The sequence below is a fragment of the Lynx rufus genome, unplaced genomic scaffold, assembly GCF_022079265.1.
Source record: "Lynx rufus isolate CCGP_SWC_20201006 ecotype Redwood Valley unplaced genomic scaffold, mLynRuf1.p SCAF_15, whole genome shotgun sequence".
Taxonomy (NCBI): Eukaryota; Metazoa; Chordata; class Mammalia; order Carnivora; family Felidae; genus Lynx; species Lynx rufus.
In genome coordinates, this window is record NW_025814829.1 from 22,385,134 (window position 1) to 22,409,534 (window position 24,401).

A 24,401-nucleotide genomic window follows, 5' to 3' on the forward strand; every position below is an offset into this window, starting at 1 on the left:
TTTATTTATTTTTGGGACAGAGAGAGACAGAGCATGAACGGGGGAGGGGCAGAGAGAGAGGGAGACACAGAATCGGAAACAGGCTCCAGGCTCTGAGCCATCAGCCCAGAGCCCGACGCGGGGCTCGAACTCACGGACCGCGAGATCGTGACCTGAGCTGAAATCGGACGCTTAACCGACTGCGCCACCCAGGTGCCCTGAAACCATTGTTTTAAACATAACCAGCCATAAAACAAAACAAGGTTACATTAGGCTTCCTGGGAACTGAAGCTCTGCAACATAAATGTTTCCTCATAGCTAACATTTTTGACTGCTTACTTTGTAAATGCCAGGAGCTCTCTAAAGGCTTTTATCCATATTATTTAAGCCTCAGTTTCCTATTTATACATGTATTTAAGCTACAGGGAGATGAACTAGTAGAAAGCCACAGTCAGGGTGTGAACTCAGGCAGTGTGACACCAGAGTGCGTCCTCTTTAACGTGTTTTACTGTGCAAGGATAAGGGAAATGACATCATTGTGCTTTAAAAATGAGCACTGGAGAAGTAACAGTGGGGAGGAGGGTTGAAATCTAGGGGAGCCCTTTAACCTGTGTTGAAATTGGTCTAATGCCAACTAGATGCTGACTAGAGTTAGGCTGGAAGGATAGAGTCCTTAAAGGTACAGCTTAGAAGTCAGATGCTCCTTGAAAGTTGAGTTTACACAGACTTTTTGCTAGAAGAAATTATGTTTCATTGGTCAGAACTTAATGCAATATAATACTTGCTATTTTTGCTTTATAATACATAATCCTTTATATTTGTAATTTTAATTTTCATCATAGTCCTGAAGGTAGATATTGTTTGTACGTTTTGAATGGAAAAGTTAAGATCCCTTAAGTGGTGATTAAAGAACCAAGATGCATACCAGGTCTTCTATTTAGTGCATTGCTCTTTCTGTCCTACAGTATATATATAACCTCCTGACATTTTGAGGAGCCAAGTGTCTCATCCATTATCATGTCTTGGTTAAGTATGAGAAGGGACTGAAAAAAAGTAGGTTGGGATAGTGAGATAAGAACTTCAGGATGCAGAAATTTTGAAAGCCACACACACTCACAGGATTTTTTTGTGACCCCTAAGGTTACAGACCCTAAGGTTACAGACCCCTTTGAGAATTTGGTGGAAGCTGTGGACTGTCCCCCCAAAATCCACATACACTCAATTCAAATACAGTATAAGAATCTCTGATTTAAGGAATAAAAGTGATTCTGTAGTCTGAAAAGAAAATCCTCAGTATTTTTTTACTAGTGGCTCACTAAGGATGGGAGATCTTTATTTTTTATTTTTTAATAAAGTTTATTTATTTTGAGAGAGAGAGGCGGGGTGGGGCAGAGAGAAGGAGAGAGAATCCCAAGCAGGCTCCGCACTGTCAGTACAGAGCCCAACGTGGGGCTCAAACTCAACGTGAGATCATGACCTGAGTTGAGATCAAGAGTGGAATGCTTAACTGACTGAGTCACCCCGACATCCTGCGGATGGGAAATCTTAAGCAGACTTTGATCAAATGGATGGCTAATTAAAGCTGCTTGGTGCCAAGCCTACCCTGAGAGAAGTAAGAAGAAAGGGGGAAGTTAATATTATCTAACACATTTTTATTTCTGTTCCGAAGACATTGAAGTCCTTTGAATTAAAAAACTTTCCTGATAGGGGCACCTGGGTGTCTCAGTCGGTTGAGCTTCCACTTTGGCTCAGGTCACAGTCTCACGGTTCCTGGGTTCGAGCCCCGCGTGGGGCTCTGTGCTGACAGCTCAGAGCCTGGAGCCTGCTTCGGATTCTGTGTCTCCCTCTCTCTCTGCCCTTTGCCCTCTTGTGCTGTCTCTCTCTGTCTCAAAAATAAATAAACAAAAAACCAAAACCTTTCCTGATAGACACCCATCAGTGAGTGGTCATTGGACTCCACTGAGGGACTCACATATAGTAACTCTGCTTGTTTTTAAGTTTATAGATGGGGACTTACGATGATTATGGTGTGCCCAGTTCTGCCACTTTGTGCAGGTGTCTTAAGGACATCATACTGACATAAAACTGTTAATGCCATGAAAAAGTAGTCTTTTTATGTTGTATTTCATATGTGTTACTTAAATTTTTATTAAGATTGATAAATCTTGTGCTGCTCAACTGAAAATTTTTCTGACTTGCCTTAAAACAAAGATAAATTCTTTGTTCGGATCCTTAAAATTTTGAATTATAGTTTTATGTTAATGTGTTGATAACCTAGAAAGTGTAAGAATCTGGATTAAAATACGGAGTTTAGCTCTGCCTCAATGGACTAAATTCCTTTGTGCATTTATTCTATGATGACAGATTTTAATAGAACGTATGTAATTAGAAAATACATTGGTCCGTCCTTAAGGTTATTCTTTGTAAACTAATCAGAATGAGCTTTTGACGTTGATTTTTAAAAATTAGTCTTGTCGGGGCACCTGGGTGGCTCAGTCGGTTGAGCGTCCGACTTCGGCTCAGGTCATGATCTTGCAGTTCGTGGGTTTGAGCCCCGCATCGGGCTCTGTGCTGACAGCTCAGAGCCTGGAGCCTGCTTCGGATTCTGTGTCTCCCTCTCTCTCTGCCCTCCCCCGCTTATGCTCTGTCTCTCTGTCAAAAATAAACAAACGTTAAAAAAAAATTTAAAAATTAGTTTTGTCTGCAGGAGTTTTGTCTGCAGGAGAACCAACTTTTGGAGTAGATCTAGAGAATACACTTTCTCATTTTGCTGATTATTAGGTCTCAAAATGGTGATAGCTTCTCTATTAGAAAGATTAAAACAGTGTTCTAATATGTGTATGCCAACACTAGATCATTTACAGAGTGAATTTTCATGGCGTTTTTGAAAAATCCTTAGCATCCTATGAAAGTTATTCTCCCACTGGTCAATTTTATTGCACATTTCTCTCAGTTAAATGTACCATAAGTTGTTCAGTGTGGGGACTAAGGAAAAATGTTTACTTGATGTTACTCAGGCCTCTGAGGATTTCAAAGCTTCAACTTCCTCCTACTTAATTGCCTTCTGAAGGAATATATTTTTTAGTGCTCAGGAAAATAATTGGACTTTTAAATATGGTTGGACTTTTATTTTGAAAGGGGTAAAATAAAGCCATTTTAAAGTTTTAAAAGTGAGTGAATCTCAGCAGGGAATTTATATGGGATGCCTTGCAATCTCTGAATTCATAACACCTAGTTAATATGGAAATGCTGTTTTTATGTTAGAAAAAGGATTTATGAACCATTATTAAGAGGCTAAAAGTTTTGGTTAGATTACATGTTAGCCCCTTTAGATAAAGTGTCAAACCAAAATTTATCACAGTGTTTTGTAATAGTCTCTTTCCTTCTTTGATGGCTTTGTCCCCCCTGTAAAAGTTATAGTCCATCAAGGCCAGACTCAGTCAAGGATATCTTTTTTTTTTAATGTTTATTTTGTTTGTTTGTTTGTTTAGAGAAAGAGGGAGCGAGCACGTAAGCAGGGGAGGGGCAGAGAGAGGGAGAGAGAGAATCCCAAACAGGCTCTGTGCTCTCAGCGGGGAGCCCAATGCAGGGCTCTGTCTTATGACTGCAAGATCACAGCCTTGAGCCGATATCAAGAGTTGGACACTTAACTGAGCCACCCAGGTGCCCCAGCCAAGGATGTCTTACTTCACGTATTTCAGTGAGCATTGCAAATAATATGTAATTGTTTTATTGAAGTAAAGCTTTTCAGTTGACAATGAAAGTCTTGAAATTGAATGACATTTATCCCATTTTCCTTCATTCTTTGTAACCAGAAGAAGTGAATAAATTTTCAGTGGTTTGTATTTAATGAAAGAATGATCTGAAACAGTATTAATTTTATATATATTATACCCACTGTGTGATCTTCTTTAGTGACAGATATGTACTGTTTTCCTCTTACTTTATTTTTAGGATTCATCTGAAAAAGTTTCAGTATACAATAAACATAAATTATATAATACATACAATATATGTATATATACATATATACATATATATATATATGTATACAATATATACATACAAAGACACAGCTCACTGTAATTTACGACTTTAATATATGGATGAGATGAAATTAATTTCTATATCATTGTGTTTTGGGATTAAAAGGCCTATTTGATTAGTTGGGGAATGTCATACATGACCCAAAAGTCTTAGTTTATAAAATTCTCAGGCCATTGGACAGTATGTTAATCACTTACTTGTATATTCTGACATATTGTCATTGATGTTTTTGGTTTTAACCTTCAACCCAGATCAATTCATTTCAGAAAGCATACAGCTTTTATGAAGTGTTAGAGCACAAAGCTCTGAGCAATATAAAGTCTTCCTATTAGCCTGTGATAGACTATCAAGCAATGTGATTTTCTTCTATTACATTGTGTTTTGTACAATTAAAGACATTGCTTTCCTTAGCCTTAGTTATCAAAAAAAAAAAAATCACTCTCATCTTTTTGACTCAGGATGGAGCAGTATTTTTTTTTAAATTTTCTTTTTTTAACATTTATTCATTTTTGAGAGTGAGGGAGACAGAGCATGAGCGAGGGAGGGACAGAGAGAGAGGGAGACACAGAACCCGAAGCAGGCTCCAGGCTCCGGGCTGTCAGCACAGGGCCCAACGCGGGGCTCGAACTCATGGACTGTGAGATCATGACCTCAGCTGAAATGAGACGCTTAAACCGACTGAGCCACCCAGGTGCCCCAGGATGGAGTAGTATTTTTTAACTTTATTAACAAAGAATAGCATTTCTTTAACTGACAACTGACATTTAAATATTAGCCATAGTCTTTGTGGAAGAGTCAGTGGAACAGCATTAAATACTTGAAGGCCTTGTCTGGAATAAGTGTAAAACAGTGCTGCCAATTTTTCTTTTTTCTTTGGTTCTTTCTGGGATGGTAGTAAATAGCGTTTTATCAGTTTGTAGTCTGCTTTTTTTCCCATTTTATTTTATTTTATTTTATTTTATTTTATTTTTCAACGTTTATTTATTTTCGGTTCAGAGAGAGACAGAGCATGAACGGGGGAGGGGCAGAGAGAGAGGGAGACACAGAATCAGAAACAGGCTCCAGGCTCTGAGCCATCAGCCCAGAGCCCGACGCGGGGCTCGAACTCATGGACCGCGAGATCGTGACCTGGCTGAAGTCGGACGCTTAACCGACTGCGCCACCCAGGCGCCCCTTTTTTTCCCCTTTTAAAAAAATTCTGGTAAAATACAGTCTTTTTAACATAATACTTTATCAGGCATCGCTGGTGGGTATTTTTATTGAAGTCTCCCTATCACTAAAACAAAACCTTGTTTTACTTACTCTTTTTTTTTTTTAAAGTAAGCTCTACATCCAACATGGGGCCTGAATTAATGACCTGAAGATCAAGAGTTGCAGGCTCCGTGGACTGAGCCAGCCAGGCACCTCAAACCTTGTTTTACTTTTTAAAAAAATGTTTATATTTGAGAGACAGAGAGTGAGAAAGAGTGGGTGTGCTTGAGTGAGTGGGGGAGGGGCAGAGAGCGAGGGAATCCCAAGCAGGCTCCACACTGTCAACCCAGAGCTGAAGTGGAGCTTGAACTCACGAACTGTGAGATCATGACCTGAGCTGAAATCAAGAGTCAGATGCTTAACCGATTAAACCATCCAGGCACCCCTGTTTTACTTTTAAACTAAAAGCAATCAACTAATTAGAATTAAAAAAAAAAAATTGAAAGCAAATAAATAAAAGCAACCAATAGTAATAAGTTCTAACAATATAGATTTGAAATAACAGTAACCTCTTGCCCCCCTCCTAATCTGATAATCTTTAAAGTTTACATATATGTAATACTATTGGCACAATTTTACATGTTTTAGTTTTTTTCACTCATCCAGTCTTGGCTATCTTTCTATATTTAGAACATCTAGATCTTTTTCTCCTTATTACAGCTGCAGAGTATTTTATTGCTACTTACAGGTGTGTCAAATTTATTTACTTTGTTCTCCATTGATAGGTTTATGAAGGTCTTTTTTTTTTTTTAAATAAGTAATCTCTACACCCAATGTGGGGCTTGAATTTACAACCTGAGATCAAGAGCCGCATACTCCACTGATTGAGCTAGCCAGATGCCCTAATATTAAAAAAAAATTTTTTTTAATGTTTATTTTTGAGAAAGAGAGACAGAATGCGAGTGGGGTAGGGGCAGAGAGAGATGGAGACATGGAATCTGAAGCAGGCTCCAGGCTCTGAGCTGTCAGCACAGAGTCTGACGTGGGGCTCAACCTCTCGAACCAGATCATGACCTGAGCTGAAGTTGGAGCTTAACCAACAGAGCCACCCAGGCATACCCCACCAGATGCCCCAATATGAAGGTTTAAAAAAATTTTTTTTAATTTATTTTTTAAAATTTACATACATGTTAGTTGGCATATAGTGCAACAATGATTTCAGGAGTACATTCTATAATGCCCCTTACCCATTTAGCCCATCCCCCCCTCCCACAACCTCTCCAGTGTTTGTTCTCCATACTTAAGAGTCTCTTATGTTTTTGTCCCTCTCCCTGTTTTTATATGATTTTTGCTTTCCTTTCCTTATGTTCATCTGTTTTGTCTCTTAAAGTCCTCATGAAGTCATATGATATTTGTCTTTCTCTGACTAATTTTGCTTAGCGTAATACCCTCTAGTTCCATCCACATGGTTGCAAATGGCAAGATTTCATTCTTTCTGATTGCCGAGTAATACTCCATTATTTATACACACACACACACACACACACACACACACACACCCCACATCTTCTTTATCCGTTCATCCATCGATGGACATTTGGGCTCTTGCCACCTTTCCATACTTTGGCTATTGTTGATAGTGCTGCTATAAACATTGAGGTGCATGTGTCCCTTTGAAACAGCACACCTCTATTCCTTGGATAAATACTTAGTAGTGCAATTGCTGGGTCATAGGGTAGTCCTATTTTTGATTTTTTGAGGAATCTCCACAGTTTTCCAGAGTGGCTGCACCAGTTTGCATTCCCACCAGGAATGCAAAAGAGATCCCCTTTCTCTGCATCCTCACCACCATCTGTTGTTGCCTGAGTTGTTAACGATAGCCATTCTGACAGGGGTGAGGTGGTATATCATTGTGATTTTGATTCGTATTTCCCTGATGCTAAGTAATGTTGAGCATTTTTTCATGTGTCGCTTGGCCATCTGGATGTCTTCTTTGGACGTAATATTAAGGTTTTAAGTTAAAACAATTCTGTGGTGAATTTCCTTGTGCCTGTGTCTTGGTGTTGTGAATGGCAACAAATATTTGGAGAGTAAATTCTCACTTGAGGAACTGCTGGCTCAGTAGGCCTTTAAAAATACGATGCTTTCTTATTGATTTCCAAAAAACATACTAATCGTCAAAGTCCACATTACCTCACATGTTGCTAATACTGGTGGTGTGTATATTTTAAGTCTTTGCTAACCTGGTAGGTAAAAAACGAGAGAATCTTGTGTATTTCTTGAATTTTGTGTAAAGTTGGACACTAGTCTTTTTACAGTTGGCCATTTTTTCTTGCTGTTAACACAATTTGCCCATTTTTCTGTTTTCTTATATGCTGGTATGAGTTTTTTGCAAATCTAGAATTTAATTAATTAATTTATTCATTTATTTAATGTTTTATTTATTTTGGGGAGAGAGCGTACATGAGTGGGGGAGGGGCAAATAGAGGTGGACAGAGGATCCATGATGACAGCAGGGAGCTGATGTGGGGCTTGAACTCACAAACTGTGAGATCAGGCCCTGAGCTGAAGTCGGACACTCAATCAACTGAGCCACCTAGGTGCCCCCTGTAAATCTAGAACTTCAAATGCTGTGCAGTATTCAGTGTTGTTATAATACCAATCATATCTTAACATAATACTGTAGTTAATTTCATGCATGTTTTTTGTTGACTGTGGGTGAATTATTTTCTTAGAACAAACGTCTGGATATGAAATTGAATAAAAGACTGTGAGCTTCCTTGTACTGACTTGTTCTCTAAACCTGAATTTATTTACTGTTTGTTTGATTCATTTATTATTTTTAGGTTGGCTCCATGCCCAATGTGGGGCTTGAACTCAAGACCCTGAGATCTAGAGTTGCATGCTGTACTGACTAAGCCAGCCAGGTGCCCCTGAAGTAACTTATTTATTATTTAATAGGTGTTATTTAATGTATGAAATATATTTCAGATTGTATTCCAAATGGCTAAGGAAGCAAAAGAAAATCACCTATAAAAATCCTATTTTTGCTGTATATTTTTCCAGGTTTCATTTTTCTGTTGCATAGCCTCTCTTTTCCTTCTTCTTTTTTTTTAATGTTCTCATTTTTATTTTTGAGAGAGACAGAGACAGAATGCGAGTGGGTTAGGGGCAGAGAGAGAGGGAGACACAGAATCTGAAGCAGGCTCCAGGCTCTGAGCTGTCAGCACAGAGCCTGACATGGGGCTTGAACTCATGAGCTGTGAGATCATGACCTGAACCGAAGTCGGACGCTCAACCGACTGAGCCACCCAGGCGTCCCTCTTTTCCTTCTTAACATATGTAAAGAACATCTTTCAATGTCAATAAACAGAACTATACCACAGCATAAGTTTTTTGTCTTTTTGCTTTTTTAATGTGTTAAAATATTAAACATAATACTGAATTTACCATTGTAATTATTTTAAAGGTTCAATTTAGTGTGATGTTAAGTACATTCACAGTGCTATACAACCATCATCAAAAATTCAGCTCAAAAACCTTTTCATTATTGCACACTGAAACTCTGTACCCATTAACAAAGCATAATTTTTATTCCTTTAACCATTCTCTTGTTGTGGAAATTTGAGTTTCCAGTTTTGTCTAGTTATTGATACCATACATACTTTCCTTATTGTCTGATTATTTCTTCATGATAACAATTCTTCTAAGAATCTGTAGCAGTTGATGTTTTAAAGAATCATCCTTAACATGAGCTTTGGATGGCAGTCTCTGCCATCCCATGTCCAAGAACTTATTCTTAATTTTATAATAAAAGTAAAAGTAACTAGGTTACATATATAAAAATATAGTTTATAGATGATTTAATATTAATATAGCTATTTTGTAAAAGGATAACTTCTGTGGAATAGAGGAATCAAAGTCTCTTTAAAAGTCAGTGATGTTTCAGGGCTCCTGGCTGGCTCATTATGAGGAGCATGTGACTCTTGATCTTGGGAGTGTGAGTTTGAGGCTTATGTTGGGTGTAGAGATTACTTACAAAATAAATAACACACTTAAAAGTCAGTGATTTTTCAATAGCTTGACGTTCAGTGATATTATTTATTTGGAAGGGTGTGAGGAGGGGTGCATGCAGGATGTATCATTTGTATGGGGAAGGGTAATCATACATATTCTGCTGTTCTGGTGCAAAGAAGATTGAGAAAGTACTACCCATGTTCTGTTTTATTTTACTGGTAGGAGGTAACTTGTGTTTTACTTAACTGGGGTTTTAACATGATTTCTTGAATGTCAGAATTATAAATTCTTCTGATAAAAGCCTTTGCTTCTCCCCTAGGATTGGCAGCCACCATTTGCATGTGATGTTGACAAACTTCATTTTACCCCACGTATCCAGAGGCTGAATGAATTGGAGGTATTGTCTTAGCTACTGTTCTGGTTGCCTGTATTTCAGAGGGGTTTTCTTGGAGGAATCAGTCACAAATCTAGTGGTTTTAGTGAGGCTAAAATTTGACCAATAATTGGATAATCATGGTAAAACAAATGACATTAAGGACATTTGCAGCCAACCAGATTTCATTCAAAAAATTTTTTGGGGCGCCTGGGTGGCGCAGTCGGTTAAGCGTCCGACTTCAGCCAGGTCACGATCTCACGGTCCGTGAGTTCGAGCCCCGCATCAGGCTCTGGGCTAATGGCTCAGAGCCTGGAGCCTGTTTCTGATTCTGTGTCTCCCTCTCTCTCTGCCCCTACCCCGTTCATGCTTTGTCTCTCTCTGTCCCAAAAATAAATAAAAAACGTGGAAAAAAAAATTAAAAAAAAAAAATAAAAAATTTTTTTTATTTTACTGTTTATTTTTCACGGGGGGGGAGGGGCAGAGAGAGAGAGAGAGAGAGAGAGAGAGGCAAACACAGAATCTGAAGCAGGCTCCAGGCTCTGAGCTGTCAGCATAGAGCCTGACGTGGGGCTCGAACTCACAAACCGTGAGATCATGACCTGAGCCAAAGCCGGATGCTTAACTGACTGAGCCACCCAGGCGCCCCGTTTTTTTTTTTTTTTTTTAATTTTTTTTATGCTAGATTTCATTAAAAACACTAATTTCTGTCAATCCTTATTGACCTATTAATTCATTTAAATACTTCTAAATTTAGGTGACATCCACAATAATTTAGGTTTTGAAAGGAATGTACTTTGAGAACCATCTAATGGAAAAGAATCTCCAGCTGTAATTTTCTTCCAAATACACATCTTCACTTAGATTTAATAACATTAAATTTTAATTTCCTGAGGGGGGGGTTGAGGAATACTGGAAATTTTCAAGAGAAGAGGTGATTTTTCTTCAGTCTCTAGGCTACTGAAACTCTAAAGTGCAGGGTGAATAAGGCTTGGGTATTGATAACCTGGAGGTAGTGTTTTTATTAATGTTTTGCTAACCTGATTTTCATATTGAATCATGTTTTGTTTTTCTATAAAAAAACCAAACATTTTTAACATAAATGGAACACAAATGGATTTTGTGGAATCCCAGAATTTCTGTATTTTGTGTCTGTATTTTCAAGTTGAGCTTGAAGGATAGGAAATGAGTACTAACTTTGAAGTCTTAGACTGTGGAAAATCTGGACATTCATTTCAGTTTTGTTCTTGAGCAAGGTAAAACTCCTAAAATTGACTGACTTCCATTTAATTTTCAAGAAGGGGAAAGAAAAATGACCAACAGAATTTTTTTGGACAAAAAAAGTTTTTAATGACTTTATAGACAATAATAATAATCTGTTAAAGGAATAACATTTAAGAAAATTTCCCTGGCTGTCCTTTATCGTATCAGGACTTGTTAAAATTGATATGAAATCACTGTTGTAATTCTGTTTTTAGATTTGTGTTTGAGAAAATAAGAAAATTTGTACTTGGAAAGAACAGACCTTTAAAATACCCCAGTTGTAAAAAGACTAAGAGGGACATATAGAAGCTTGTGATATAATTTTAATCAATAATAAAATTGTGCTTATAGAATTCCTTAAACGAAGTACTTTTCAGAGTGCCTACTTAAGGAAAGGCTTACTGAGTTTTTAACTCTGCCTGACACATGGTAGGGGCTGAATTAAATTTTTGTTGAGTTCATGTATAATTATTTAACCAGCTTTCTTTTGTGTATTTTTTGGCCGTTTCTCTATTGAATTCAGAAGTGATATTTCACTTAAATATTCTAAGAGTGAAAATACCACACTCATAGGTAGGAGTCTTAAAATAAGCTGGGTAAGATTAAAATTCACTTCTGTGTCATTTAGGCTCAAACTCGAGTAAAACTGAATTTCTTGGACCAGATTGCAAAGTACTGGGAGTTACAGGGAAGCACTCTGAAAATTCCGCATGTGGAAAGGAAGATCTTGGACTTGTTTCAGCTCAATAAGGTAAGAGGCTAATGGCCATTCTCCCTCATTTAGTATCTTTTATGCCAGCATAAATTTGATCTTCTTCACTTTAAAAAGAAACTTTTTGTTTGAAATATGTAAAATGAAATTCTCCATTCACTTTAGTGATTGATTGGGCTCTACGTGTCACATCTGAAAGCCTTGAAAGCCTTATCTTATAGAATATTTTTTGCCACCATTTTTGTGTGTGTCATTTTATTTTTTAATTTATTTTTATTTTTATTAAAAAAAATTTTTTTTAACATTTATTTATTTTTGAGACAGAGAGAGAGCATGAACGGGGAGGGTCAGAGAAAGAGGGAGACACAGAATCTGAAACAGGCTCCAGGCTCTGAGCTGTCAGCACAGAGCCTGACGCGGGGCTCGAACCCACGGGCCGCGAGATCATGACCTGAGCTGAAGTCGGACGCTTAACTGACTGAGCCACCCCGGCGCCCCTGTGTGTGTCATTTTAAAACTTTATTAGTTCCGTAAGATCTCCTTTCTGTTTTATTGGAGTTAAAACAACTGACGCTCAGGGAGAAAATTGACGAAACTCTAAAGGTTGAGTCGTAATTCAGTACTTTAACTTCAGGTTCATTCAGTGTAAAGCCTATATTCTTGCCAAACAAATGGTGCCATCTTTTCCTCCTCCTTAGTTTATGGAGAGTTTTAAGGGTCACAGAGTTAAACCAAGTACTAGGATTCGTTCTTTATTAGAGATTTAATTGTTGATGTAGTTCTTCCTCCTGGAAAATCTTGACTGCTTTGGGGAACTGAGAAGTAGTTTTTGGAGGTACAACATGTTTATGGGTATATTTTAATTTTCTAGCTTGAAATTAATAATACATATATATTTTTGTTTGGCTTGGAAAATGTGTTTTTTTTAATGTTAATTTATTTTGAGAGAGAGAGACACACACACAGCACGAACAAGGGAGGGGCAGAGAGAGGGAGAGAGCAAGACTCCCAGGCAGGCTCCCCACTGTCAGCATAGAACCTGATGTAGGGCTCTATCTCATGAATGGTGAGATCATGACCTGAGCCAAAATCAAGAGTCAGATGCTCAACCAAGCCACCCACGTGCCCCGGAAAATGTATTTTTAAAAATTACCGCAGCCATGGGAGGGGAGATGAGCTGAATGGATAAGGGGCATTAAGGAATCTACTCCTGAAATCATTGTTACACTATATGCTAACTAACTTGGATGTAAATTAAGAAAAAAAAAGTTAAAAAAAAAAATTACTGCAGCCAAGAACATGTTGTTCTCAGAGTCATACCTAGGTACAAGGGAATTAGAAGTGATTTCTATGTATGTGTTTCTAATTTCTTTGTTTTATTTAACAGTTAGTTGCAGAAGAAGGTGGATTTGCAGTTGTTTGCAAGGATAGAAAATGGACCAAAATTGCCACCAAGATGGGATTTGCTCCTGGCAAAGCTGTGGGCTCCCATATCAGAGGGCATTATGAGCGAATCCTCAACCCCTACAACTTATTCCTGTCAGGAGACAGTTTGAGAGTGAGTCCGATCTTAACCTATTTTATTTCATTGCTTATTGGTGTGTTATCTTTTACGGTGAATGAATAGGCCTTAATTCTTTGTGGAAGACATTGTTGAGAAGACTTTGTTTTGTGAATTTTTCCTCCAGTGTTTTTGCTGTTGTGTTTTGTGAGCAGCCATACTTAGAAGTTTGCTTTTGTAATGAACAAGGTTGTAGAGGAAATATCCTTTTGCTTCTGTCAGAAGCCAAAGTCTGTGTTTTATTTCACTAAGGCTGTGTCTTCCTTACGACAAGTACGTTATTATCGTGTTATGGCTCATGCTTTTGCACTCACGTACTATGGTAGTGCATATTACTAGTTGCCATGTGAAAATATGACCTGTGAAAGAAGTTGCCTATCTGTTGTCTTGCCAGCTGAGAGCTCCAAGGAGATTTTCAGATAGAATGCTGATAGGGGTAAAAGGTAGGGGATTTAGTAATACTGAATTGCTAATGGATCCATCTTCTAACAGTTCCTGTGTAGCCATGTTTGTTTTCTTATAAAGATGGTACTTGTCAAATTATTCAGATAGGAACTTTTGTTGTAATTAAAGTAAAACAGTATTATAAGAACTTATTTCAAGACTGTGGTAGAAAGAAGAGTGTCATTGTCGGTTGATACCCTTTGAGTTATTCTAAGGCAAGAGCAGTAAGCTCTATAATTTTAAGAATTGTTAGTGTGCTATAGAGAAGTAGAAAGATAATGACATACTTTCAGAGGGTAAACTACTAATCAAAATTGTGTCTTGATATTGTAGACACACCATCTGTAATGCTCAAATCCTTTAGATTTTTGTAACATTGCATTTTTGTTCCCTTTCTTCCTTCTTGATTCCAGGGGAGCTTTCTTTTTAGCCTGGAAGAACACGACCAGTCTGATATTCAGAAAGTTGTCATTGCTCTTAAATATACATGTGTGAATGTTTAATGAACTCAGGGATGAAATTTAGAACATTTTATGTGGAACCTTTATGCCTCTGTTTTATAGAGATTTGATTTACATATAGTTGGCTACAATAGATTTTTCTCTTTATTAACCTTTCTGTTTGAGTATGGAATTCACAGTGAGTAAGAGAAAAGAGAGCGTCTAGTTGCTTTATGGGTTGCAACGTTTTAAAAACATCTCCTCATACTTGGAGAGGCAGTATAGTTTCATAATTGAAAAACACATAAGTTGGGGTGCCTGGGTGGCTCAGTTGGTTGAGCGGCCGACTTTGGCTCAGGTCATGATCTCACGGTCCGTGGGTTCGAGCCCTGCGTCAGGCTCTGTGCTGACAGCTCAGAGTCTGGAGCCTGTTTCAGATTCTGTGTCTTCCTCTTTCTGACCCTTCCCCGTTCATGCTCTGTCTCTCTCTGTCTCAAAAATAAATAAACGTTAGAAAAAAATTAAAAAAAAAAGAAAAACACATAAGCATTTACTCAATCGTAGTCTGAGAGGAATAGGTATTTAAAGCATTTACTCAATCGTAGTCTGAGAGGAATAGGTATTTAAAGATACCTTTTATAAACATTAATCTACAACACAGATAAATACTTATTGAGCGGCCTGCTGTGTACCAGGTATGTTCGAGGCCCTGATAGGTATTCATTGCAGAAGGCTTAAAAACAAAGGAAAATCTGTTGACAATAAAACCTCCTGATCCTCTCACCTGTTTTTCGTTTCAAGGATATTTTTATGCATATATACCCAAACTGGGATTGTATTCTTCATATACAGTATTATATTCTACCTTTTCTCTGTTTAGCATATCGTGAGCATTTGCCATGTCATTGAATATTTTTGAAGATCTAGTAGCATTCCATTTGTGTGTGTGTGTGTGTGTGTGTTTCTTTCTTTGTTGTTGTTTAGAGAGAGAGCATGAGCAGGGGAGAGGGGCTAAGAGCGAGAGAGAGAGAGAGAGAGAGAGAGAGAGAGAGAACGAGAGAGAGAATATGCCAAGCAGGTTCCATGCTGAGCATGGAGCCTGACGCAAGGCTCGATCCCACAACCCTGGGATTATGACCTGAGCCAAATCAAGAGTTGGACACTCAACTGGCTGAGCCACTTAGGCGTGTTGGTGTTCGTTTTTATATCCAGACCTTGATTTCCTCCTGTTGTTGAATGTTTAGGTTGGTTCCAGTATATGTATTTATTATACTATGATGGCCATTTTTTGTACCTAATTTTTGGCCCGTTTCTGATTTTTGGAAATAATTCTTGGAGGAAAGAATAATCGGAATACATATATATATTTTTTAATATTTTTAATGTTTATTTTTGAGAGAGAGAGAGACAAGAGTGCAAGGTGGGAGGCAGGGGCAGAGAGAGAGCGAGACACAGAATCTGAAACAGGCTCCAGACTCTGAGCTGTCAGCACAGAGCCTGATGCAGGGCTCAAACTCACAGATTGTGAAATCATGACCTGAGCCGAAGTCGTATACTTAACCGACTGAGCCACCCAGGTGCCCTGGAATACGTATATTTTTAAAAAGAGTCAAAAGCAATGAGATACCACCACACAGCTATTAGAATGGTGAAAGACAGAACACTGACAGCACAAATGCTGGTGAGGATAACAGAAGTTTTCATTCATTGCTGCTGGAAGTGCAAAATGGCACGGCTACTTTGGAAGATGAGACACTTTGGCCGTTTCTTGGAAAACCAAACATACTCTCTTATCGTATGATCCAGCAGTCATGTTCCCTGGTATTTACACAAAAGAGTTGCAAACTTATGTCCACACAAAACCTGCACATGGATGTTTTTAGCATCTTTATTATTCATAATTGCCAAGACTTGGATGCAGCCAACCTGTCCTTCAGGAGGTGAATGGATAAATGAACTGTGTTATATCCAGAGAATGGAGTTCTATTGAGCATTAAAAAGAAATGAGATCTCAAGCCATGATAAGACAAGGAGAGGAACATCACTAAGTGAAAGAAACCAACGTGATAAGGCTGCATACATATACTTACATATAATGTAAGATTCCAAACCGTATGGTATTCTGGAAAAGGCACGTATGGTATTCTGGAAAAGGCAAATCTATGGAAACACTAAAAAGATCAGTGGTTGCCTCAGGTTTGGGGGTGAGAGGGAGGGAAAAATATTCACAGTACAAAGGATTGTCAGGGCAATGAAAATACTATACATGTCATTATAGGTTTGTCTAAACCCATAGAATGTACAATACCACAAGTGAATCCTAATGTCACCTATGGACTATGGGTGGTAATGATGTGTATGTTCATGAGTTGTAACAAATATACTACTACTCTGGTAGAGGATGGTGATAGCGGGGGAGGCTGTGCATGTATGACGGTGGGGCATATACAGTTAATCTCTACCTTCACATCTTGATTGTGCTATAAACCTAAAACTTCTCTAAAAAAAATAAAGTCTTAATATTAAGGGGAAAAAAAAGATGCCTAGTGAAGGAATTGTTTCAAAAGGGTGAACTTGAAGCCTAGAGTAAGTTTTGGGAAATTTGAGAAATGTTGAGCAGTGATGTCCTGGTGTAGTGGGACATAAGCCTCACTATTGTATTCCTATATTTTCTAGCTGTGTCAGCATATTGCTCTGTAGGATGCTCTGTAGGATGGTGTCCTCATGCTGTGGTAACAGTTACCTCTGAATCCCAGTTTATCAAATAATAGTTAAAATTAGTCTGCATATATTTGCATTAGATACAAAGCAAACATATCAGGTGTGTGTTTGGAATTGTGGTTTGGAACAAAATAATAAAGCTTTTCACATATATTCTGAGAAGTGTCTGAGCTTGATTTTACCTTAGATCTCTAAAGTTCTTACAGAATGAAGCAGACCATAGTTTATGGAACCGTTTTAGACTTAGTGTGGGAGATAGGGACCACATATATAATCTCTGAATTTTTAAAAAACTGTTTTATTTATTTTGAGAGAAAGCACATGCACACAAAGGGGGAAGGGCGGGGTGGGGGAGGGGAGAGAGAGCCTCCCAAGCAGGCTCCATGTTCAGTGGGGAGCCTGACATTGGGGCTGGATCCCATGACCACAAGGTCCCAAACTGAGCCAATATCAAGAGTCAGATGCTTAACTGACCAAGCCACCCAGGTGCCCCTAGGAGTTCTGAATTTCTGACCACCCACTTAATAAAATTTTCTTGATTCAGTTCAGTTCATATCCGCACGATCATACATACTCGCTGGTTCAGTCATAAAAGCATGTTACTTTTGATCTTGGGGACATGAGTTCAAGTTCCATGTTGGGTGTAGAGATTACTTAAATATATTTTTTTTAAAGTTTATATAAAAATATAAATGAGGCTAATTTATTTGTTTTTAATGTTTATTTTGAGAGTGAGTGGGGGAGGGGCAGAGAGAGAGGGAAGACAAAGGATCTGTAACAGGCTTTGCACTGATAGCAGAGAGCCCAGTGTGGGGCTTCAACTCACAAACCTGAACTGAAGTTGGATACTTAATGGACTGAGCCACCCAGGTGCCCCTGAAAGAGTTTAATTTAGATGATAGGCAGGTTTTGTTCCCATCTGCATGTTTTCATTAAATATACTCTTGGGGCACTTGGTTGGCTCAGTTGGTTAAGTGTCCAAGTTCAGCTCAGGTCATGATCTTAGAGCTTGTAAGTTCGAGCCCCGCATCGGGCTCTGTGCTGACAGCTCAGAGCCTGGAGCCTGCTTTGGATTCTGTGTCTCCATCTCTCTCTGCCCTTCCTCCCCCTGCCCCTCCCCCCACTTTATCTCTCTCAGAAATAAATAAACATTAAAAAAAAAAATTTAAATATACTCTAAATGCTCAATTTGAGGACTTGTTACAGAATGGAGGGTGGTATTCCATACTAATTTAGTTAATATTTCCAGATGAAATCAATGTATGAATTTAATTAGAATGAACAGAATACTTAATATACTTAGGCGGTTGTACCAGTGGTAGATTTATTACTTGTTTAAGAGTATCAAGTAATCTGCATCAGTATTATTTTCTAGTGCATCATATTTCGTAGATGTTAGACATAGGTTTTCTTAATTACTCTGTTTTGGTTGCTATTCTTTCCACCCCTCTTCTCTGGATTCTTTCTGTACCAGTTGTGAGACTATATGGTAGTAATGGTACCCATAGAGCAGGAGTTCTAGAAGATTATTATTTCACTGTATCTTATCCCAACATAGATGATACATTATACCCTAAGTAGTTACAATTGGGAACCTGCTTTTATAAATGTTTCTTATGATAATTATGGGCCCTATTATGAAGAAGTGTTGGTTACTTGAAATTCATATTAGATTCAGTGGTAATATTTTGATGTTACTCTGTTTTGTTGTGCCTGCATTTAAATACCCTCTATCAGCAAGCTTAGAATCAAACTAAAAAGATAATCAAAGCAGGAGACTCTTGTCTGATCAGAACCAAAGTTATTGCTGTGGGCTACTTATTAACCTTTGCCTTGTGAGTTAGACCTTGTAGGAATATGTTGAAGTAAATGAAAGCACTAATCAGGGAGAACAGTTTAGTCAAATTACCCGTTTTCTCAATTCAGATGATATCTTTTGATCACAGAACATTGCTAGTTACGTTTGAAACTGCAGAATTTTAAAATTTAGAAAACCTATTGGATTCCATATTTTATTACTCTAAACACTGTAAAAAATCAAATATTCTCATTAAGGAAGGTCATTTTTGGAGCTTAAAAGGGGCCTTTTTTTTTTAATTAAAAAAAAATTTTTTTTTTGATGTTTATTTTTGAGAGAGAACATGAGCAGGGGAAGGGCAGAGAGACAGAGAGAGAGAGAGAGAGAGAGAGGGAGACACAGAATCTGAAGCAGGCTCCAGGCTATGGGCTGTCAGCACAGAGCCTGATGTGGGGCTCAAACCCAAGAACCATGAGATCATGACCTGAGCCCAAGTGAGACACTTAACTAACTGACTGAGCCACCCAGGCGCCCCTATAAGGGGCCTTTCTAACGGTTTGAGCCTTTAATTAATTGACAGTTGCAATCAGGGGTAATTGCAAGTGGCTCATTGGGAGGGCCTTGAGCCTACTGTGGCCTGGTGTAACCTGATGGCATGAACAGTTAAGTGAATTGAAGGAACACCATTCACCTGCTAAAAAATTGTTTAAGCTTTTATATGTGTGTGTATATGATTGGTAAATGCAGACTTGTGTTTATTTGGATTTTAAAAGTTGGAGACCTTTTATGTTTCTGTGTAAATAATCGTAAAATGTACCTTGCAAAATACATTGAAATTCTTAAGATTAAAAACGGAGAGGAAATTCATTAATACAATTGTATTTTATTTCTAGTGTCTGCAGAAGCCAAACCTGAGCACAGATACAAAGGACAAGGAGTACAAACCCCATGATATTCCCCAGAGGCAGTCTGTGCAGCCCTCAGAAACATGCCCCCCAGCCCGACGAGCAAAACGCATGAGAGCGGAGGTGAGAGCCTCATGCAGTTGATCAGAATTCTTGAGCCCTGGCACTAATGCCTGACTTATGCTGGATTCCTGTCACGTGTGTACTGTTCGTAGTTATGAACCTTGTTCACCTCACAGAAGGATGCTGTGTATATTGTAGCTTTTACACTTGGGGAAACTGTCAAAAGGGTAAAGAGAACTCTTTCTAGGTTTATGCTGCCTGGACAGATAGCTGCTTAATTAACTGAGGAAGGACAGGCATTCATTGTGATGGTATTTGGTTTGCCTGTTTTGAAATTAGACGGTGTTTATTGGGGATTGAGGTTAGGAGATAGAAAGCTGGGAACTATCGTTTTGTTTTGTTTTGATCAGAGAGGATAGAGGATATTGAAACCTGCTCTCCTGAGTTCCTAAAAAGGAATAGCAGATATTTATGCTAAGACGGAAAATAATTAGGCAGCATGGGAGTGGGGCATTGAATATATAAGATGAAATGAAAGTAGAACATAAGGGAAGATCAGGAGGAGAGAACTGATGAGAAAGATAGTTTGCATCAAGGTTTTTCTGCTCTGAGAGGTTTCCCCTGGGAAAGAGAAGATTATTTTTCCCAGTTACTTTGTTTCCATACACACATGTGAAGGGGTGTTCTTGCCTGGCTTGATGGACATGTAAGTGTTAGCAATCAGTGATTAATGTATTAGCAACATCTTAGAGTTGACTAAGCCTCATCGCATTGATTGGTGTCTAAAACAGTCTCTGGTTATTAATAATTATTGGTCAAGATTAAAAAAGAGCAGTTTTGTTTTCTGAGGAAAGGGATACAAATAAGGCAATTATTTTTAGCTTAGGTAAGTTAGAGATAAGGAAAAAATTTGGGGCTCTATTTTTCTGAATTAAGACTGCCTCAGAATAGGAAAATAATGGTTATTTGAAGTCTGTAAGCATGCTCTTAAAGTTCATTAGTCTAAAAATTCTTGTTTGAGCACACCTTGGTCTTCAAATGTGTAAGACATGCCCCACTGCTCTGGATACCTAGGTCTGCCTAGATGAGAGACACATAGGGTGATGATAGCACCCTGGGAAAAATTTTGTCTGCAGTGGACATCCTGAATACCTAGAAATGAACACAGGCAAAAATGATCAAGTGTAGTTCCACAAACCCTTGCTAAAGTTGTTTTGCTTCATTATTAAGTATTACCACTTTAAGAAACATTGGAAATTGAGACTGGCTTGTTTACCCTCAATGATGGGGGTGGGGAATCTTTAGCAATTTAGTGATGTTAGAAGAGTAGTAGTTTGTAATAACAGTTTAATAGAAGAATTAATAGCAAATTATTATGGAAGCTGAGTTTTCTGTAAATAATGGGCAGACTTTGGAAGAAGCTAGCAGACCCTTCTAGGCTAATGAAATTAGGATATTTATATAACTGTGAGTGGTTGGGTTTAGTGATGACTGAATAAAGCATGAGGTGGGTTGATGAGAACTGGGAAGCTTCTAGGAGGAAAATTAGAGCTGTTCCCAATTCTGGTAGTGACATTTTCCCTCATTTATTCCCTGATCTTTGACTTTTCCCTTTTTTTTTTTTTTTTTTTTTTTTTTTTTTTTTTGCCTACCTGAGTGGAGATACTCTTGTAATCCCAAAGATTTTGGTCCATTCCTTAAATAATAGTAATTTTAAGGGTGGATCTCTCCTTTGTGGTGAGAAAGAAGCATGTTTTGAAGGTCTACTAATATAAACAATTTATAAGATTATAGTCACCTTGAGATTTCAGTTGGATTTTAGAAAATTCCTTTTTTTTTTTTTAAAGGAAATACTTATATATGTGACACTTTTTTTTAAAGGCCATGAATATTAAAATAGAACCAGAAGAGACAGCAGAAGCCAGAACTCATAACCTGAGACGACGAATGGGTTGTCCAACTCCAAAATGTGAAACTGGTAAGAAAGTTTATCCATGAGTAGGAAAAAAGTAAAAAGTAAATAAGTACAAATATCATTCATTTGTTAATTAAGGAAACACTGTAGCAACTATTAAATACTAATCAGTGGATTGGGCCTTGAAATAAAATCTTAAAGTAGGTTAATGTCCCTGTTCTTGTAGTTAGTGACCAGTAGAAGTAAACATATATATATATACATATTAGAAATACGATTCAGTTTCTCTACTGTCACTAATTGCTACTTTGAAATTTGGTTACATTGCATTCATTGTAAAGAAGTGATTAATGAGAAGCATAATTGCCTTTGACTGGATATCTGATAAGTTTATTTCAGGCATGGCAAGCTGATGTGCTTTCTAAATCTGAATTTTAGTTGATAATTGCTTGGCTGGCCATTGCTAGATGTTAGTCAATGAGAAGTAAGTTTAGGACTAAAAAGCTGTAAGAGAGGGCGTATAGGCAGGCACATACAAATGAAGACGTTATTAAAATTGGTTGTTCTTGGGGCGCCTGGGTGGCGCAGTCGGTTAAGCGTCCGACTTCAGCCAGGTCACGATCTCGCGGTCCGTGAGTTCGAGCCCCGCGTCAGGCTCTGGGCTGATGGCTCGGAGCCTGGAGCCTGTTTCCGATTCTGTGTCTCCCTCTCTCTCTGCCCCTCCCCCGTTCATGCTCTGTCTCTCTCTGTCCCAAAAATAAATAAACGTTGAAAAAAAAAAAAAAAAAAAAAAAAAATTGGTTGTTCTTAGTGATTGGTAAGTTATTGGAAAGGCAGCTTAATGTAGTGGAAAGTAGATGATGGATTTTTAAAAATATAGGTCTGAATCTGAATCCTGGCTTAACCACTAACTAGTTGTATGACCTTCAGTATTTTTTGACTTCTTTTAATATCTGTTTTCTTGTCCTTGAAATGGATTTGTTGCAAAGGGTTAAATAATTCATGGAAAGCATTTAGCACAGCACCTACCAGAGGATAGTTCACTAATTGATAGCTAGTGTTTTAGCCAAGATTCTCAGTCTTTGGAACCAGGAAGTTGGGGTAGTATGTATCATAGTTTATGAAGGAATAATCTATATTGTGGAAGAGAGGCCGTTGGTGAATTGTTAGTCTCTTATAGTTAAGATCACGAGGAACCTGCTTTCATCAATATATGTTATGTCTCAGTAACATGTCATTAAGAAGACCACATCTTCAGCTCCTGTCTTAAAAGCTCCCAAACTGAGCAACATCTGCAGAAGTACCCACATTTAAATGTTGTGAGAGTTTGCATTTTATCATGAAGTAATGAGTACTTAGCCCTTGAACATGGCAACACTGGGTGCTGTTGCTGCAGTGAAAAGGAGGAGCAAAATTGTGTTTGTGTCCTGTGAGTGCTTGGGGTAGGGAGAGAGCAAGGTGAGTAAAGCGTAGTACCAGAAGAGCTAACTCAGACTACCTCTTACAGAGAGAGAAATGAAAAGCATCGTCAAGCAAGAACCCATTGAGAAGAAAGAGTACATTGTAGAAAGCGAGAAGGAAAAACCCAAGAGCCGATCTAAAAAAACCACCAATGCTGTGAGTTGATGTGTTTAAACGCTTTTACCCCCCGGTTATCCTTTTGTGCCTTACTTAGGACTGCTAGTTTAGAGTGACAATTAAAAGACCTTTTCATGTCAGTTTGTAGTATCTTTCTAATTGAGAAAATACACAAATGCCTTATGAAGATAATAACACCTGGCGGCCTTGACGCCCATTTTTCTGGAGTACATTCAATTTAGAGACAAATAATGGTGAGCTAGATTATATGTGGAATGTTCATAAATTACTAGATCACCTCCAAATGAGCTGAAAGCTAGATCAAAAATCGTGTTGATGTTTTCCAACTTTACAACAAGGAAGGAAAAGGAAGGAAGGAAAAGAAAAGGAGTGGGGGGGGAATAGGAATTGAGCACCAACAAGAGTTGGAGGACTAAGTAGTCATTTTCTCAAACGGAAACTTAAAAGTGAGGCTTTAGGACATTACAGAGATCTGGTTGCTTTTCTTCTCTGCCCCCTTCCGAGAGGCCAGTGAGTAGCTTGAACAAGTGCTTTTTATCTTGGAATTTGAAATTATTCCAATTAAGTGTCCTATTGATGAATACCATCTCTTCCCCCCTCCCCTCCCACCACTGGATAAAAAAAAAAAACCAAAAAAACCCCACAGAAAATGATCAGAACCCAGGTTTTTATTTGATATAAAAAAAGACTGAAAAAGTGAGACTCCCTTATTAGTTGAATTAGCTTTCTATATTTATTGGAAATGTATTAGTTTTCAAGGGCTGCCGTAACAAAGTATCACAGACTGAGTGGCTTAAACAACAGAATTTATTTTCTCACATTTCTGGAGGCTGGAAGTCTAAGACCAAGGCGTCTGTAGGGTGGATTTTTTCTGAGACCTCTCTACTTGGCTTGTAGATGGTCATCTTCTCCCTGTATCTTCACATGGTTTTCCTCTGTACACATCTGTGTCTATATCTCCTTTTCATCAGTACTAATCATTGGATTAGGGCCCACTCATTATGATCTCATTTTACCTTCATTAACCTCTTTAAAGACCCTGGTTCCAAATCCAGTCACGTTCTGAGGTACTGGGAGTTGGGACTTCAAGGTATGAATTTGGCGGGGGGGGGGGGGGGACACAATAGAGCCTGTAACAGGTAATAACTGTGTATTTTTATCACTGTGTATTTGGGGAACTTCTTAACCATGAATCCTTAAATAGAATATAAAGTAATTTATTGTGGTTAATTAACTTAAACACTTTTCTTTCCTTTTGAACATGGAAAAATTGAATTTTTTATAAATTCTATTTTTGGTTAAGCTGACAATTTATTACCTGCTACTCTTCTAGATTATCATTCTCTAAATTACTAAAAGCTAGATATCTTAAT

General features: G+C 38.1%; 1 protein-coding gene across 1 annotated transcript in view; it reads left to right on the forward strand.

Moving 5' to 3' along the window:
* KDM5B (lysine demethylase 5B) overlaps nt 1-24,401 on the forward strand; it is a 78,366-nt gene that overhangs the window by 18,162 nt on the left and 35,803 nt on the right. The window contains exons 2-7 of the mRNA XM_047076675.1: nt 9,554-9,631; nt 11,499-11,621; nt 12,970-13,140; nt 19,440-19,574; nt 21,396-21,492; nt 22,937-23,046. Of these exons, the coding sequence (XP_046932631.1) occupies nt 9,554-9,631; nt 11,499-11,621; nt 12,970-13,140; nt 19,440-19,574; nt 21,396-21,492; nt 22,937-23,046 (714 nt within the window). The remainder of the gene's footprint in view (nt 1-9,553; nt 9,632-11,498; nt 11,622-12,969; nt 13,141-19,439; nt 19,575-21,395; nt 21,493-22,936; nt 23,047-24,401) is intronic.